Here is a 15,965-nt window from a genome sequence, read left to right as displayed (position 1 = left end):
GATCAGCCATTTGAATATCTGCCACTTTTACATCTTCTGACATGTATCTCTGCGTATCTCTCCCACCTTAGACAACTTCACCTTTATACCATTATGATTAACCTTATTTAAGTTGAAGACTGTAGTTTTTGGTGCTGTGGTGTTCACCCTCAGTGCATTTGAAATTCTATCATGTTGTGGTCACTATCAAGAAAGGGATCTTTAATTACAAGATCTCTTATTAATCCTTCCACATTACTCATGACCGAATCTAAAATAACCTGTTCCCAAGTAGGCTCTGTAACATACTAAGAAGCAATTCCTGACACACTGCATGAATTCTTCTTCTACCTGCCAGCTTTGTTTGTCCAATCAATATGTAGATTAAAACCTCCTGGGACAATTGAAGTTCCCTTCAAACATGCCCTAGATATTTCCCCACTTGTGACCTTTTGATAGGGCAGATCATATTTTGGGTGACTTTTAGACTGCTACCTGTGTTTTCTTTCCCTTGCCATTCATGATTTCAACCCTTATTAATTCTATGTTACTGTCCATGCCTCTATATCACGACTCCACACCACTCTGATACCTTCCTTGATTAGAAATGATACCCACCTCCTTTCTCTTTTGGTCCATCCTTTTGGAACATCGTATAACTTGGAATATTGCCTACAGCCCCATCTCCTTAATAGCTATTAGATCATACTCGTATGTTGCTGCCTGTGCTGTTAACTCATCTATCTCATTGCAAATGTTATCTGCATTCAAATTAAGACCGTTAAGCTTTGATTTCTCAGTTTTATTAACTCTGGATTTGCTCTGAGCTGCATACATTTCGTTTTCTGTCCCAGCCTGTCACACTTTGCTTGTCAGTGCTTGATATCCTGTGCCAGCATTCTCTCATTTCCTCTTGATTTATTAGACATCCTGTTCTTAGAGCCTTTATCCCTCCTATTTAGTTTAAATCCCTGTCCACAACACAGTTTGTCATTCACCAAGACACTGGTTCCAGCATGATTCAGGAAAGCCCATCCTAACACCACAGCTCTCTCCTTTCCCTGTAACGGTGCCAGTGCCCCATGAATCAGAACCCATTTCTACCACACCACTCTTTGAGCCATGCATTTACCTTTTTCTAATCCTATAACCTTTTACCAATTTCAATGGGCTCAGAAATAATCTGGAGTTTATCACCTTGTGTGGTTCTGCTTTTCATTTTTGCCCTGAGCTCCTCAAAATCACTCACCAGAACCTTCTTTCTAGTTCTATCTATTTGTTGGTACCTGCATGGACCACAACAACTGGATCCTCTCCACTCACACCAAGTTCTTCTCTAGGCCAGACGAGAATTTGAAACCCTCCCCTGCATCATCTCTGCTGTCATTCATTCATCTCTGCTATCCTGCTATTTCTGTACTTATTGGTGTGCTTCACTTTGAGTAACATGGAGGGTACTGGCCTGTAAGGTCCTGCTTCTTAATCTCTTCCCTAATTCTTTCAATGTCTCCCCTGCACAGCTTTGTCCCTATTTCTACATCATTAGGACAAATATGGAATACTGGTTGGGTGCCAGGGTTAAATCAGTCTAGGGCTTGCTGTTTGAAACCTGGGGTGCATTGTGCTGGCAGATACCTGACCCAGTGGCTCCTGGTTTCACTTTACCTTGTTCCCTGAGCCTGGTAGCTGAGTATTACTTACATTTAGGACAGAAGAAGAAAATTGAAAAATGCAGTCAAAGGAATTCCCCAAAAAAGGCTCTTAACCAATCAATGCATGTTGATGTGTAATTTTATCAACAACATGCACAGCAAGTGTCAAGGCAAATGAACAAATGCGGAACCCAAGTGTCTGTATTGAATTGCATAGTGTTTACAGCTTGGAAACACGTCAACTAGTCCATGGAGATTATTTATACTTAGTACTAGTATCTTCCTGTTGTCCTCCATCTAACTCCATCACTACAACCCTGTGTATCTTTGTCCCTTGTGTTAATCTGGCTTTCTCATAAGTACGTCAATACTACATGTGCAGCTCACAACATTGTTGTTGGAAGTTCCATGTTCTAAACACTTACTCTGTAAATTGGTTTCTTCTGAATTCCCTTTTTGTGTATTTAGTAAACTATACTTCAGAATGTTTCCAGATTGACTTGAAAAGTTTAGCAAGACCCCAATCATTCAAACATGAATTATTTAAACAGAATCAGGATTGATTTTTTTTCTATTTATACATAGTAATACAGGGGAAATAGCATTCTGGGTTCTTCCAAACATGCACCTGAATTAAAACAAGAAAATACTGGAAATATTGAACATGAAAATGTATCTGCTTTTAACAAATTTTTTTCTTGAGACCAGTGGTGGTTTCCTGGAGAAGTGTACTCATCTGGTCACACATAAGTGATCATTAGAAATGTAGTTTAAGGATATCAAATCACAGACACTAATGTGAGCTTCTGTGAGAACTGGAAGCAGACTGATGAAACAGCTTGTGTATATATATTTGAAAAAATGCTTTTGTCATTGAAGGCGAGACAGTTCCATCTGGAAAAGTAATGATTCCATTGGGATCCACTTGCATCCTGTGGCTGTTTGTGAGCTTACAATGGAATTCACGATTCTAATGAAAGGTCATCTGCCTGAATCCATTGCAACTGAGAAGCACAGAACACCGCCTCATCTAGAGACACTAACATATCATCTGAAAAAACAGGAGTAAAGAACATGACTAAGTCTGTTGCACCTCTCTGTTGCACCTCTCTGTTGCACCTCTCTGTTGCACCTCTCTGTTGCACCTCTCTGTTGCACCTCTCTGTTGCACCTCTCTGCCACAACATTACCTGACTCCATCCCTTCTTCAGCTCATCTGCCCCTTTGTTTACCTCCCTTTGTTACCTCTAAATTTCACTATTGTATCACACTTCCAGCCAGCTTGTATTGTTTTATTGTCTTTAAACTTAAGTCATCCATGTGTTGCTGCCCATGGACAAAATCTTATTCACTCATCTCCTCTGTATTAGCTGACCTAAATTGACCCAAGGTTAGCCACTGACCCTTGTCATAGAGTTGTAGAGACATTCAACATGGAAACAGGCCCTTTGGTCCACCGAGCCCACGCTGACCACCCACTTACACAAATCCTACATTATTCTCCATATAGCCTTATAACCCTCTGAGGTATGTGCTGTCCTCTATTTCTGGCTTCTTGCTTATCTTTGAATGTGATCTCTCTACCACTGGTGGTTGAACTTTCAACTGCCTGGGCCCTAACCTTTGTATTCCCCTCACTAAACCTCCACACCTCAAGACCTCTTCACTCTTTAAACCTACCTTTTTAACCAAGCCTTTGGACACCTGTCTTAAAAACTTACATGGCTCGATGTGAATTATAATTTCACAGCACTACTGGGAAACTCTTTGGGATGTTTTTGTCATGTTAGGAGTGCTACATAAATAGAAATGTTTATAAGTTTAAGGATAGGGTTTCTTCCATTGATTTCATTTATTGTTGATACACTAACAGGCTTTCTTGCTCAAATGACATATGGTTATAGGTGTTAGATGCCAGTACTAATTAGACAATAATTTTTAATTATTGTAAATTCAGAGAACTCTGTCAGATTCAGATTCCTTGCTCTTATGAAGTTCAGCACAAAAGCAGCAGAATGGTGCAAAGATTGTTGTGCAATCTGAAGTAGTGCAAAAAGAAATGCTAAATTGACAAAAATGGAAGAACCAAGGGAGTTAGAACTAAGAGTACGAGAACATGGCAGCATCATCAGGAAGGGGATGTGAAAGAGGTGATTTGGTTCAGAGGTCTGATAGCAGTGGGGAAGAAGTTGTTCTTGAGTCCGGTCGTCCGGGCTTTCAAGCTCCTGTATTTTCTCCCAGAAAATAGAAGAGAGGAAAGGGAATGGCCAGGGTGGCAGGCATCCTTAACAAACTATTAGCCTTTGGAAGCAGTGCATCGTGAAGCTGGATTGGACAGAAGAAAGCGATGAGCCTGTGATGGTCCCAAGGAAAGTTGGTGCTGCTCTACGAAATTCTCCGATCAATCAGCTTCCGATTATAAGATTCCACACTTGTATGTCATTTAAAATAAACACCACTGGCAATATGATCGTAGAGCAACCCTACTGTGCACACAATAGATTGAGGATGGAAAGAATCTTAAAGCCATTCAATTTCCAGTCATTAGTTGCTCCACGTGAACATGTTAGACACTAATCCATGTCTATGCAGTATTGTGCAATCACAGAATATTTGCTCTGTGTAGGTCATTAGGTCTATTGAGTCTGTACTTGCTCCATGCAAAATCAGTGCAGCTGGTCCCATTCCTTAACCCTCTCCCCACAGCCCTGCAAATTCTTTCTTTTCAGATACCTACCCAGCTCTCTTTTGAATGCTGCAATTGAATCTGCTTCCACCGCTAGCACTGACTTCCAGACCTTAACAACTCATTATGTTTAAAAAAAATTCTTCTTAATGTCACTTTTGGTTCAATTGCCAGTCATCTTTATTTCATGTTATATTGGTAAATCTTTTCTGCACAGTCATCATATTTGGGGAAACTAGAAGTGATGCTTTAATATTGGTGGTTTATCTTATTGAAAAAAATTGTTTATCTTGCATCCAAATGTACTTAGAGTGACAAACAATATAGGTAGTGAGGGATTTATAGTGTATCGTGCGTCGTATTTCTCAGTCAGTTGTGGTGTCATGCGGTGAAGTTGCGCATGAAGCATGAGCCTGGGGGTCTTTGGAGAGCTAGGGAGAATAGGCAGATAGTGCAGAGTACCCTTGTGGCCATTCCCCTCAATAACAGGTATGCCGCTTTGGATACTGTTGGTGGGGACAACCTACCAAGGGAAAGCTGCAGTGACCAGGTCTCTGGCACTAAGCCTGGTTGTGTGGTGCAGAAGAGAAGGGGGGAGAAGAGGAGGGCGGTAGTGATAGGAGATTCCATAGTAAGGGGGGCAGACAGGAGATTCTGTGGACGTCAAAGAGGCTCCCGGATGGTATTTTGCCTCCCTGGTGCCAGGGTCAGGGCCGTCTCTGATCAGGCCCACAGCATTCTGAAGGGGGAGGGTGAACAGCCAGAGGTCATGGTACATATTGGTACCAATGACATAGGTAAGAAAAGTGATGAGGTCCTGAAGAGAGAATATAGGGAGTTAGGTAGGAAGCTGAAAAGCAGGACCTCAAGGGTAGTAATCTCTGGGTTGCTGCCTGTGCCATGTGCCAGTGAGGGTAAGAATAGGATGATTTGGCAGATGAATAGGTGGCTGAGAAAATTGGTACAGGGGGCAGGGTTTCAGATTTGCTGATCATTGGGATCTCTTCTGGGGAAGGTACGGCCTGTACGAAAGGGATGGGTTACACCTGAACTAGAGGGGGACCAATATTCTTGCAGGCAGGTTTTCTAGAACTGTTGGAGAGGGTTAAGCTAGTTTGGCGGGGGGGGGGAGGGGAACCCGAGTGATGGGTCAGAGGTTGGTACATTTAGTGTACAAGTAGATGCAGAGTGTAAAAAGACTGTGACGAAGGATAGGCAGTTGAAAGGGCAAAATTGCAGTCAGTTGGATGGGCTGAAGTGTGTCGACTTTAATGCGAGAAGCATCAGGAACAAGGGTGATGAACTTGGAGTGCAGGTAAGTACGTGGAGCTATGACGTGGTGGCCATTACAGAGACTTGGCTGTCGCAAGGGCAGGAACGGCTGCTGGATATTCTGGGCTTTAGATGTTTCAAAAGGGACAGGGACAGAGGTTAAAGAGGTGGGGGAGTGGCTTTGCTGATCAGGGACAGTGTCACAGCTGTACAAAGGGAGGATGTCCTGGAGGGATCATCCACTGAGTCTGTGGGTGGAAGTCAAAAACAGGAAGGGAGCCATCACTCCATTGGGAGTATTCTACAGAACCACACCACGACCGCACCCCCCCCCCCCCCAGTAGCAGCAGAGATGCTGAGGAGCAGATCAGGAGGCAGATTTTGGGGAGGTGCAAAAATAACAGGGTTGTTGTCATGGGTGATTTCAACTTCCCTAATATTGACTGGCACCTCCTTAGTGTAAAGGGGATAGATGGGATGGAGTTTGTTTGGTGTGTACAAGAAGGATTCCTGACACAGTATGTGGACAGGCCGACTAGAGGAGAGGCCATACTGGAACTGGTACTAGGCAATGAGCCTGATCAGGTTTCAGATCTCTCGGTGGGAGAGCACTTTGGAGATAGTGACCATAACTCCTTGACCTTTACCATAGCCTTGGAGAGGGATAGGAACAGACAATATGGGAAAGTATTTAATTGTGGGAGAGGGAATTATGCTATTAGCAGGAACTTGGGAGCGTAAATTGGGAACAGATGTTCTTGGGGAAGTGCACAGTGGAAATGTGGAGGTTGATTAAGGAACACTTGCATGGGGCTCTGGATAGGTTTGTCCCACTGAGGCAGGGTAAATACGGTAGGGTGAAGGAACAGTGGTTGACATGAGATATAGAATATCTTGTCAAGAGGAAGAAAGAAGCTTACCTGAGGTTTAGAAAGCATGGATCAGACAGTTACAAGGTAGCCAGGAGGGAGCTTAAGAATGGACTTAGGAGAGCCAGAAGGGGGCATGAGAAGGCCTTGGTGAGTAAGATCAAGGAAATCCCCAAGACATTCTACACATGTGTGAAGAATAAGAGGATGACTAGAGTGAGGATAGGACCGAACAGGGATAAAAGAGGAAACTTGCCTTGAGTCAGAAGAGATAGGGGAAGTCTTTAATGAATACTTTGCTTCAGTATTCACCGGAGAGAGACCTTGATGCTTGTGAGGATGACATACGACAGGCTGATATGCTAGGGCACGTCGATGTGAGGAAAGAGGATGTGTTGGAACTATTGAAAATCATTAGGATGGATAAGTCACTGGGGCCTGACGGGATATATCCAAGGTTATTATGGGAAGCGAGGGAAGAGATTGCTGTGCCTTTGGCAATGATCTTTGCATCCTCACTGGCCACAGGAGTAGTGCCAGATGATTGGAAGGTGGCAAACGTTGTTCCTTTGTTTAAGAAAGGGAGTAGGGATAACCCTGGGAATTACAGACCAGTGAGTCTTACTTCAGTGGTGGGCAAATTACTAGAGAAGATTCTTAGAGACAGGATTTATAGGCATTTAGAGAAGCATAGGCTGATTAGGGACAGTCAGCATGGCTTTGTGAGGGGCAGGTCGTGACTCACAAGCCCGATTGAATTCTTTGAGGACGTGATTAAGCACATTGATGAAGTGTGGATGTGGTGTGCATGGATTTTAGTAAGGTGTTTGATAAGGTTCCTCATGGAAGGCTCATTCAGAAAGTCAGGAGGCATGGGATCCAGGGAAACTTGGCTGTGTGGATTTAGAATTGGCTCACCCATGGAAGACAGAGGGTGGTGGTAAATAGAATGTATTCTGCCTGGAGGTCGGTGACCAGTGGTGTTCCACAGGGATCTGTTCTGGGACCCCTGCTTTTTGTGATTTTTATAAATGACTCAGATGAGGATGTGGAAGGGTGGGTTAGTAAGTTTGCTGATGATACAAAGGTTGGTGGTGGTGTGGATAGTGTAGAAGGTTGCTGTAGATTACAACAGGATATTGATAGAATGCAGAGCTGGGCTGAGAAGTGGCAGATGGAGTTCAACCCAGATAAGTGTGAAGTGATCCACTTTTGAAGATTGAATTTGAAGGCAGAATACAAGGTTAATGGCAGGACTCTTAGCAGTGTGGAGGAACAGAAGGATCTTGGGGTCCACACCCATAGATCCCTCAAGGTTGCCATGCAAGTCAATAGGGTTGTTAAGAAGGTGTGTGGAGTGTTGGCCTTCATTAGTCGGGGTATTGAGCTCAAGAACTGTGAGGTGATGTTGCAGCTCCAAAGAACTCTGGTCAGACCACACTTGGAGTATTGTGTTCAGTTCTGGTTGCCTCATTATAGGAAGGATGTGGAAGCTTCAGAGACCGTGCAGAGGAGATTTACCAGGATGTTGCCTGGATTGGAGAGCATGTCTTATAAGGATAGGTTGAGTGAGCTGGGGCTTTTCTCTTTGGAGAGGAGGAGGAAGAGAGGTGACTTGATAGAGGTGTACAAGATGATAAGAGGCATAGATCGAGTGGACAGTCAGAGACTTTTTTCCCCAGTGTGACAATGGCTAACATGAGGGGACATAATTTTAAGGTGATTAGAGGAAGGTATAAGGGGGATGTCAGAGGTAAGTTTTTTACACAGAGTGGTGCGTGCGTGGAACGCACTGCCAGCAGAGGTTGTGGGGGCAAATACATCAGGAACGTTTAAGAGACTCTTAGATAGACACATGAATGATAGAAAAATAGGGGGCTATGTGGGAGGGAAGGGTTAGATAGATCTTATAGCAGGATATAATGTCGGCACAACATTGTGGGCCGAAGGGACATAGTGTTCTCAGCTAAGACAGTTAAATTCCAAGGACTATGTGGTCTCCTTATTTTTCCTACCAAAATGGAGTAAATTTGCTAATTAAGCTTATTAATATTTTTCTATATTTTGTCTCATTCTTCCTCTATATAAACTAGGCACTCCAAATGTGGAATGTATTTACAGTTCCTGGCGCCAGATTTTTGTTTAGGCTATACCTTTTCCAATTCTTGCATGTCCAGGACATTTGCATTCCCCACATTACATCCTTATGTAAATTTAGAATTATTGACTGGTTCTTGTACTTTTATTGCCTCCAGACCTAAATACTAAAAACTAAGGGTGGCATGGTGGTGTAGCAGTTAGCATAATGCTATTACAGCACCAGAGACTCGGGTTCAATTTCCACTGCTGTCTGTAAGGAGTTTGTACATCCTCCCCATGACCGCATGGGTTTCGTCCAGGTGTTCCGGTTTCCTCCCACATTCCAAAAGACATATGGGTTAGGAAGTTGTGGGCATGCTATGTTGGTGGTGGAAGCGTGGCGACACTTGCGGGCTGCCCCCAGCACATTCTCAGACTGCATTGGTTGTTAATTGAAAAAGACGCATTTCACTGTGTGTTTCGATTTACCTGTGACTAATAAATAATAATAATTATTATTATTATCTTTTTGACTTTTGCATGGTCATCTTTTCTTTACTTGTGATTTTTGTTAACCAGGGTGTCTTCAATTTATTGCAAAGTGTACACCCCGACCAGTCTAAGCTTTAGCGGTTATATCAGTATTGGAAGTGTTGTTTGTAGTTCGTTGGCTACCCTCAGCACTGATGCAGCTTTGTGATTGGCTGGTAGAAACATTTCCTCCTTTTGCACATGCTCACAGCAATAACAGAAGCAACCCTAAATCTGACTGATGAGGATTCTTCTTCAAGGCTATAAATTAAGCTTCACTACATTGAAAAAGAACTCCTTTTACTTCAACAAAAGCAGTCCTTTTCCACACTGAACTGACTATTCAGCACTCATCTCCTCTGGAACAGCTACACACCAAACTGCATGCAGCCAACTTCTTTCTTGTCGAACACACACTGAGTGGCCCAGCACCTTGCACACGAAGTACGAATTCATCACTCAGTGCCCTGCCCTAAGAACTGTGAGAATGGAAGGAATAAATTAAAGCCCTGCTGCACACTCACCTGTGCGATTTTTATGTATGTTTAAGGCAGCACATGAGCCCTCCCCAGGTTTATTCAAATATCATTCAGGTCCAGGCACCAACAACTTTAAAGGAGATTTACATGACAAGTTTTTTTACGCAGAGCATGGTAGGTGCCTGGAATGTGCTGCCAGAGGACTTGATGGAAGGTGGCCAAACATCCTCTTGGGATCTCCTCACTCTAGTCCTGCACATGCATCTGCTTCGAGTTTCCCTCCTACCTCGCCATGTACTTAACTAAGGTTTGTCCAAGAGACCTGCCCAATACACCTTGATCCTATTTAGAACATAGAACCAAGAACTGTACAGCACAGGCCCTTTGGCCCACAATGTTGTGCTGAACTAATTAAACTAGTAATTAAATGCCTAACTAAACTTCTGCCTACACAATGCCTATAATCCCTCCATTCTCTGCTCATTCATGTGCCTATCTACCTAAGAGCCTCTTAAACACCTCCACCACCATCCCTGGCAGCACATTCTAGGCACCAACCACTCCCTGTGAAATTTAAAAAAACTTGCCCCACACACCACCTTTGAAATTATCCCCTCTCATCTTAAATGCATGGTCTCCAGTATTAGACACTTCCACCCACGGAAAGAGATACCAGATATCTTGAAAAAGATATTTATACTTCAGTGCTGATCACATTTTTCTGGCTTACATTTTAAACAATCTAGTTAATGGTTTTCTCTTCTTTGGCGGTGTTCCCTCTCTTTCAAATCTGCCATCATCTCTCAAAAAAAAAGCCCTTAACTCCTTCACCCTTGCAATATAGCCCCATGCATGACATCTTTATCCTCTCCAGAAATGTGCTTCCACATTTTAAATCTATTCCTCTTTCACAGAACTCCAGGTTTGAATCCTTCCAAATGGTCTTTGACTTCTGCAACCATCCTGAAATGGCTCTGGTCAAAGTCACTAATGGCGTCCTGTGTGAGTCTGAGAAGGGGAATCAAGTCCTTCTCTTCCTTCTCAACCTGACTACCATTGTTGAGACCAGGCCCAACCATCTTCCTCCAACAACTCTCCACTGTCATCCAGCTGGGAGAGACAGCACCTGCCAATCCCAGTCGTAATCAGGCCATCACCTACAGTGGCTTCTCTTCTTGCTCCCAACTGTTACCTGTGAAGTCCTCCAAGGGAGCCTCCTACTTGGCCCCTCCTACTTCTTATCTACACGCTGCCTCTCAGCAAGATCATCTCAAGACACTGCATGAGAACATAAGAACAAGGGAAATAGAAACGGGAGACCACTCAGCCCCTTGCGTCTGCTCTGGAATACTAGAAGATCATGGCTGATATTTAGTCTCTGCTTCCATTTGTACCCTGAGCACATAACTCTGGTAGGTCTTTGGCTCTCAACCCCTCCAATGCCTCGACATGGTCAGGTGGCTTGCTCGACATCAGGCCCAGGAGGAGATGGTATTTCCTTAAACAAAATTTTGGGATGCCAAAAGCATTGTCAACCCACATTGCAAATTCTGTTCTCTAGACATTGACTCCACCCGTGTCTCTGGCTGAAACAGACCACTTGCAATGTTGGTGTAGTATATGACTCTGAATTAAACATCCAACAACAAATCCATACCATTATCCAGAGCAACCATTTCCATCTCTGAGGCATTCCTTACCTCAAGCCTGTCTTAGTTCACCTCCTACTTAAACCCCCTCCCATGGCTTTGATCAGTTCAATGCTGTCCTGGTCGACATCCCATTTTCTACCCTTTGTAATCTGGAAGCCATTTTAAACCCTGCTGCCTTGTCCGAACTTGCACCATATTCCTTTAGTTGCTGCTTTACGTTAGCTCTGAACTGCGCAGTGCTTTGAATTCCAAATCCACAACCTCTCAAGTTGCACCATACCCTCAACCTTATCTCTGTAATCTCTTGCACTAAAACCCTCCAATATCTGTGCTCCTTCAATGCTAACATCCTGAGCAATCCTGTCGTTTAATCACTCCACGACTGGCCTTCATACATTTTCAACAACAATTCTGGAATTCTCTTCCCAAAACACTTTCCCCTATTAAGTTGCTTTTTAAAGCCTAGATCTTTGAACAAGCTTTTGACCACTTTCTCTAATGTTTCCTCAGAGTCAACCGTTATTTAAAGATACTCCTGTGAAACACCTTGTAATGTTTTACTGCAATAAATGTGCAATCTATGTTAAGGTTATTGTTGCTTTTTTGATGTTTGTTCCATCTTATCTGCTTCTCACCAATGATTTCCTGTTTCAGGGGAAAATTGGCTACACTGGTCCCTGTGATGGGAGAGATTGTTCAGTCTGCCAGTGCTTCCCAGCTAAAGGATCACAGGTATGTGAAAAATTCAGCATTCTAAAACGCAGTTTCTTCACCATCTCTTTTGGTATCACGATACAACCTACGTAATGCACAGAGTGTTCCTTAATCTATTAATCATATTATAACCAAATTGCATTATGGAAATGTGTATTATGGCAGAACAATTTATAAGGTGTTAAGTGACTCCTCCTTACTGATTTGCTTCATCTTTCCAGTCTTATTTTCCTGCATTATGGGCATTGACCTCATTTGATTTCACAAGACAAATACTCAGTTTCCTTTTGTATTACAACATAATTCCATCTTCCAATGATAACATTCCACAGAATGCTACTTCCTCCATGTTTCTATCTGTTTTGGGGCAGTAGAAAGAGCAGAACATGTCTCCACAGTGGAAAACACAAGAGACTGCAGAAACTAGAATCTGGACCAACGCACAAATTGCTGGTGGATCTCAGAGGGTCAGGCAGCATCTATGGAGGGAAATGGAAGGGTTTCAACCTGATAAATTGACTGTCTATCTCCCTCCATTGATCCTGCCTGACCTGCTGAATTCCTCCTCCTCGTGCTTTCCACTGTTACCATCTCAAACCCTAAAATAAGTTCCTCTTTAAAACTCATCAGTCGTACTTGCTGCCCAAAGTGAATTGAGTTTAAGGGAAGTATTTTTTTTTACCCTGTCGTCTTCCACATGTTAGAACAATGGATATCTGAGGTGAGTGATACTGGAGACATAATGAGAAAGTTAAATAAATGATGTAAGAAACAAGGGAAAATAGCATAACTCTCCAATTGGGTTTTGAGTTAAAAATAGTCCATTATATGAGGTGCCCATTCTCAGTTGACATTGACCTCATCAGTGTGTGTCAATAATCAATGAAGGTGGTCAATTATTGTGATCTCATTTTGGCAGTTTCATTAAGAAGCAGTCTGTAATTGACTTCCAGGAAATTCTTACCTCTGCAAGAATGGAATGAGATGATAGATACAGCAAGTACTGGCATGCCAGTGGAAACATTGAATTAGTTATCAACTCCCAGTCGAGACCAATCTCAAGGCATTGCTGACCTACTAACAAGACTAGCTAAATGATTATGAAAGGGGTGTGGGTTGCAATAGCTTTTCAGGGATGGCAGGTACTGAAAATTTCATGCATCTGGACAGCAGCCTCGCCATGGGGTTGTGGTGGGACCGCCAAGGTCATGACAAGGCCTTGTTAGTAAAAGTTGCTCATTGTTGAGCCAGACCTGAGGCATGGAAACCTCGATAACTGAGAAAGTCCACACAGATTCCCAGTGGCAAAGCTTCGGACAATGATGGAATTATCACTTCGGTAGCTTTGCTATGGCTGTTCTGCTTGTGTGGAATTGGTTTGTCAGTTATTGTATGGATGTGAAAGGCAAGGATTATCCTCTTCCAGTGAGTTGGGACTTTCACCCATCATCTCAATCCACTCCAACCTTTGTCCATTTCCCTATCATCTACTCACTGAATTGTCGAGGCAGCTGCAAAGTGAACAAAGAGCATCACGGGTGGGAGTGTGAAAGTCGGGGACAAAGGGGCAGGAGCACCCTAAATACCATTGTAGCAGTGGATCAATCAGCCATTCTCCCTTCAGTGAGGCTACTGAGGGTCTGATGGGAGAGAGAGGAGGTTGATACTAGGCCGGCTACTCCATTGGTGAACCCAGGGTCATTGTTATCACTTTCATGGGACTACAGCCTCCCTAGCAAGAATAAGTGAGAAAGAAGAGGGGAAAATTCTCCGAGGATGTGTGTGTTTTCTATCCTAATCCCTCAATGCTATTTGCAAGCACTGAGTGCATCTGGATTAACTAATGAGTGCTCTGGAGGGAAGTTCTGGTCAGGAAGGTGAGGTAACAATGAATCTCGCCATCTGCAGTTTCCATTATAAACCTCATTTACATCTCCCAGTTTTCATTTGGATCATGGAGAAATGTTCAGATCAATGTGTTTGTAATATTTTGGTCTACCACCAAAATATTACAAATTCGCAATGAACATTCACAAAGTCTACAAGGCACTGTGGTCTCAATTTAAAAATGGAGTCCCAAGGTTCATTGTCAGTGAGGAAGGTGTGGAAAAATAAATTAAAAATAATTAAGATGACATCAGGTACTTAGCTCTAAAAACATTGTTAATATTAAAATGCAATTTGATCTATTGTCTCTGCTGTCTCCTAGTGGCTATTAGGAGCTATTTTCAGTAAATGTTACTATTTTACAGTAATTTTTACTGTTTTTCAGCTACGAATTGTCAAAATGTCTTGCTTTTTTCTTTAAATTATTTCCTATTCTTCAACTTTGGTTTCTACTGAAATAGACAAACCAGGCTCTAAATACCAAACGAAATTAGTCAAGTTCACCTTTTTAATATTGCATTAAAAGAATGACTGAACAGGTGCCTGGATACTCCATGCCAGTGGGCCAAGTCATGCTGACCTAAGCCCTCTGCTTGAAATAGCGTCTCAGATTTCCCCCAATGTACTTGGCCCTAAAGTGGAAGGTCCATCTTGATGGCCCTCAGCATTCTGGACTCCAGCAGTGTGACCTGAGTGGTGACAGGGTTTCGACTGCACCCCCGACATACTCCATCTACAGCTTTGTCAGCTGTTAAAGACTATGGGTAGGTTTTTACATGTGTCTGATTTTTCAGAGAAATTTAAAGACTGTTTACAAATGTCGCTCCTCAGTGATATCATCTAGAAACACAAGTCCCGCTTCAAATCATGATCCCCAGGCACTGACTGTATCAATCCCACTAGAAAATGCCTGAAATGAAACCAGACTGTTCTCAATACTGGAGCTCTCCACCACATGCCTGAGCCTTCAAGGGAACAAACAATCTGCTGGAGGAACTCAGTGAGTCAGGCAGCATCTGTGGGAGGAAAGGCACTGTGGATGTTTCGGGTCGAAACCCTGCATCAGGACCTGAAACGTCAACAATTCCTTTCCTCCCACAGATGCTGCTCGACCTGCTGAATTCCTCCAGCGGATTGTTTGTTGCACCAGATTCCACCGTCTGCAGTGTCTTGTGTCTCCTTCATCGAGGCAGTCATTCCCACTACCATAACATTTTCAGGCATGGCCCCTGTCTCAGCTCTTCTGTGCCTTCATTCACTCCAGACTTGACCATTCCAATTCTCTCCTGGCTGCCCTCCCTTCTTGCGCCCTCCTTAAACAAGATAATCCAAACATGCACCCATCGTCTCTTCTCTCTGGCCTACATTGACTCCTAGGTAACCTTTACCATCCTTTTACCAACTGCCTTAAATCTATGCCCCATGGCTTTTGACCCCACTGCTAATAGGAATAGGTCTTTCCTACTTATTCTATCTGGGCCCCTCATAGTTTTACATAGTCATATACGACTCACTTCAATCTCCTCTGTTCCAAAGAAAATATCTGTAGCTTATACAAGCTTTCCTCATAGCTACAATTTTCCAGTCGTGGCAACATCCCCATGAATCTCCTCCTCACCTGCTCCAGTGCAGTAAAGTGTTGACCAGAACTGTAAACAGTACTCCAGCTGTGGTCTAACTTGTGTTGTATACAGTTCAAGCATAACCTCCCTGCTTGTGTGCCTTGGCCATTAAAGTAAGATAGCCTATATACAACACAAAATCGGCTTGGCAATGTGGAGACTTGGCTGCGTGGATTTGGAATTGGCTCGCCCACGGAAGGCAAGGGTGGTAGTAGACGGAGAGTATTCTGCCTGGGGGTCAGTGACCAGTGGTGTTCCACAGGGATCTGTTCTGGGACCCTGCTTTTTGTGATTTTTATCAATGACTTGGAAGAGGAAGTAGAGGGGTGGATTAGTAAGTTTGCGGATGACACGAAGGTTGGAACTGTTGTCGATAGTGTAGAAGGTTGTCATAGGTTGCATGGGATATAGATAGGATGCAGAGTTGGGTGGAGAAGTGGCAATGGAGTTCAATCTGGAAAAGTGTGAAATGATACACTTTGGAAGATTGAACTTGCAGGCGGAGTACAAGGTTAATGGCAGGATGCTTAGCAGTGGGGAGGA

General features: G+C 43.3%; 1 protein-coding gene across 1 annotated transcript in view; it reads left to right on the top strand.

Annotated features, from left to right (window-relative positions):
- Positions 1 to 15,965, top strand: part of LOC127571887 (collagen alpha-4(IV) chain-like) — a 147,506-nt gene that overhangs the window by 27,814 nt on the left and 103,727 nt on the right. Inside the window, exon 5 of the mRNA XM_052018634.1 lies at positions 11,854 to 11,931. Within this exon, the coding sequence (XP_051874594.1) occupies positions 11,854 to 11,931 (78 nt within the window). The remainder of the gene's footprint in view (positions 1 to 11,853; positions 11,932 to 15,965) is intronic.

The sequence above is a fragment of the Pristis pectinata genome, chromosome 6, assembly GCF_009764475.1.
Source record: "Pristis pectinata isolate sPriPec2 chromosome 6, sPriPec2.1.pri, whole genome shotgun sequence".
NCBI classification, from domain to species: Eukaryota; Metazoa; Chordata; class Chondrichthyes; order Rhinopristiformes; family Pristidae; genus Pristis; species Pristis pectinata.
Note: the sequence above shows the minus strand (reverse complement) of the source record. Positions and strands in the feature narration are given on the sequence as shown.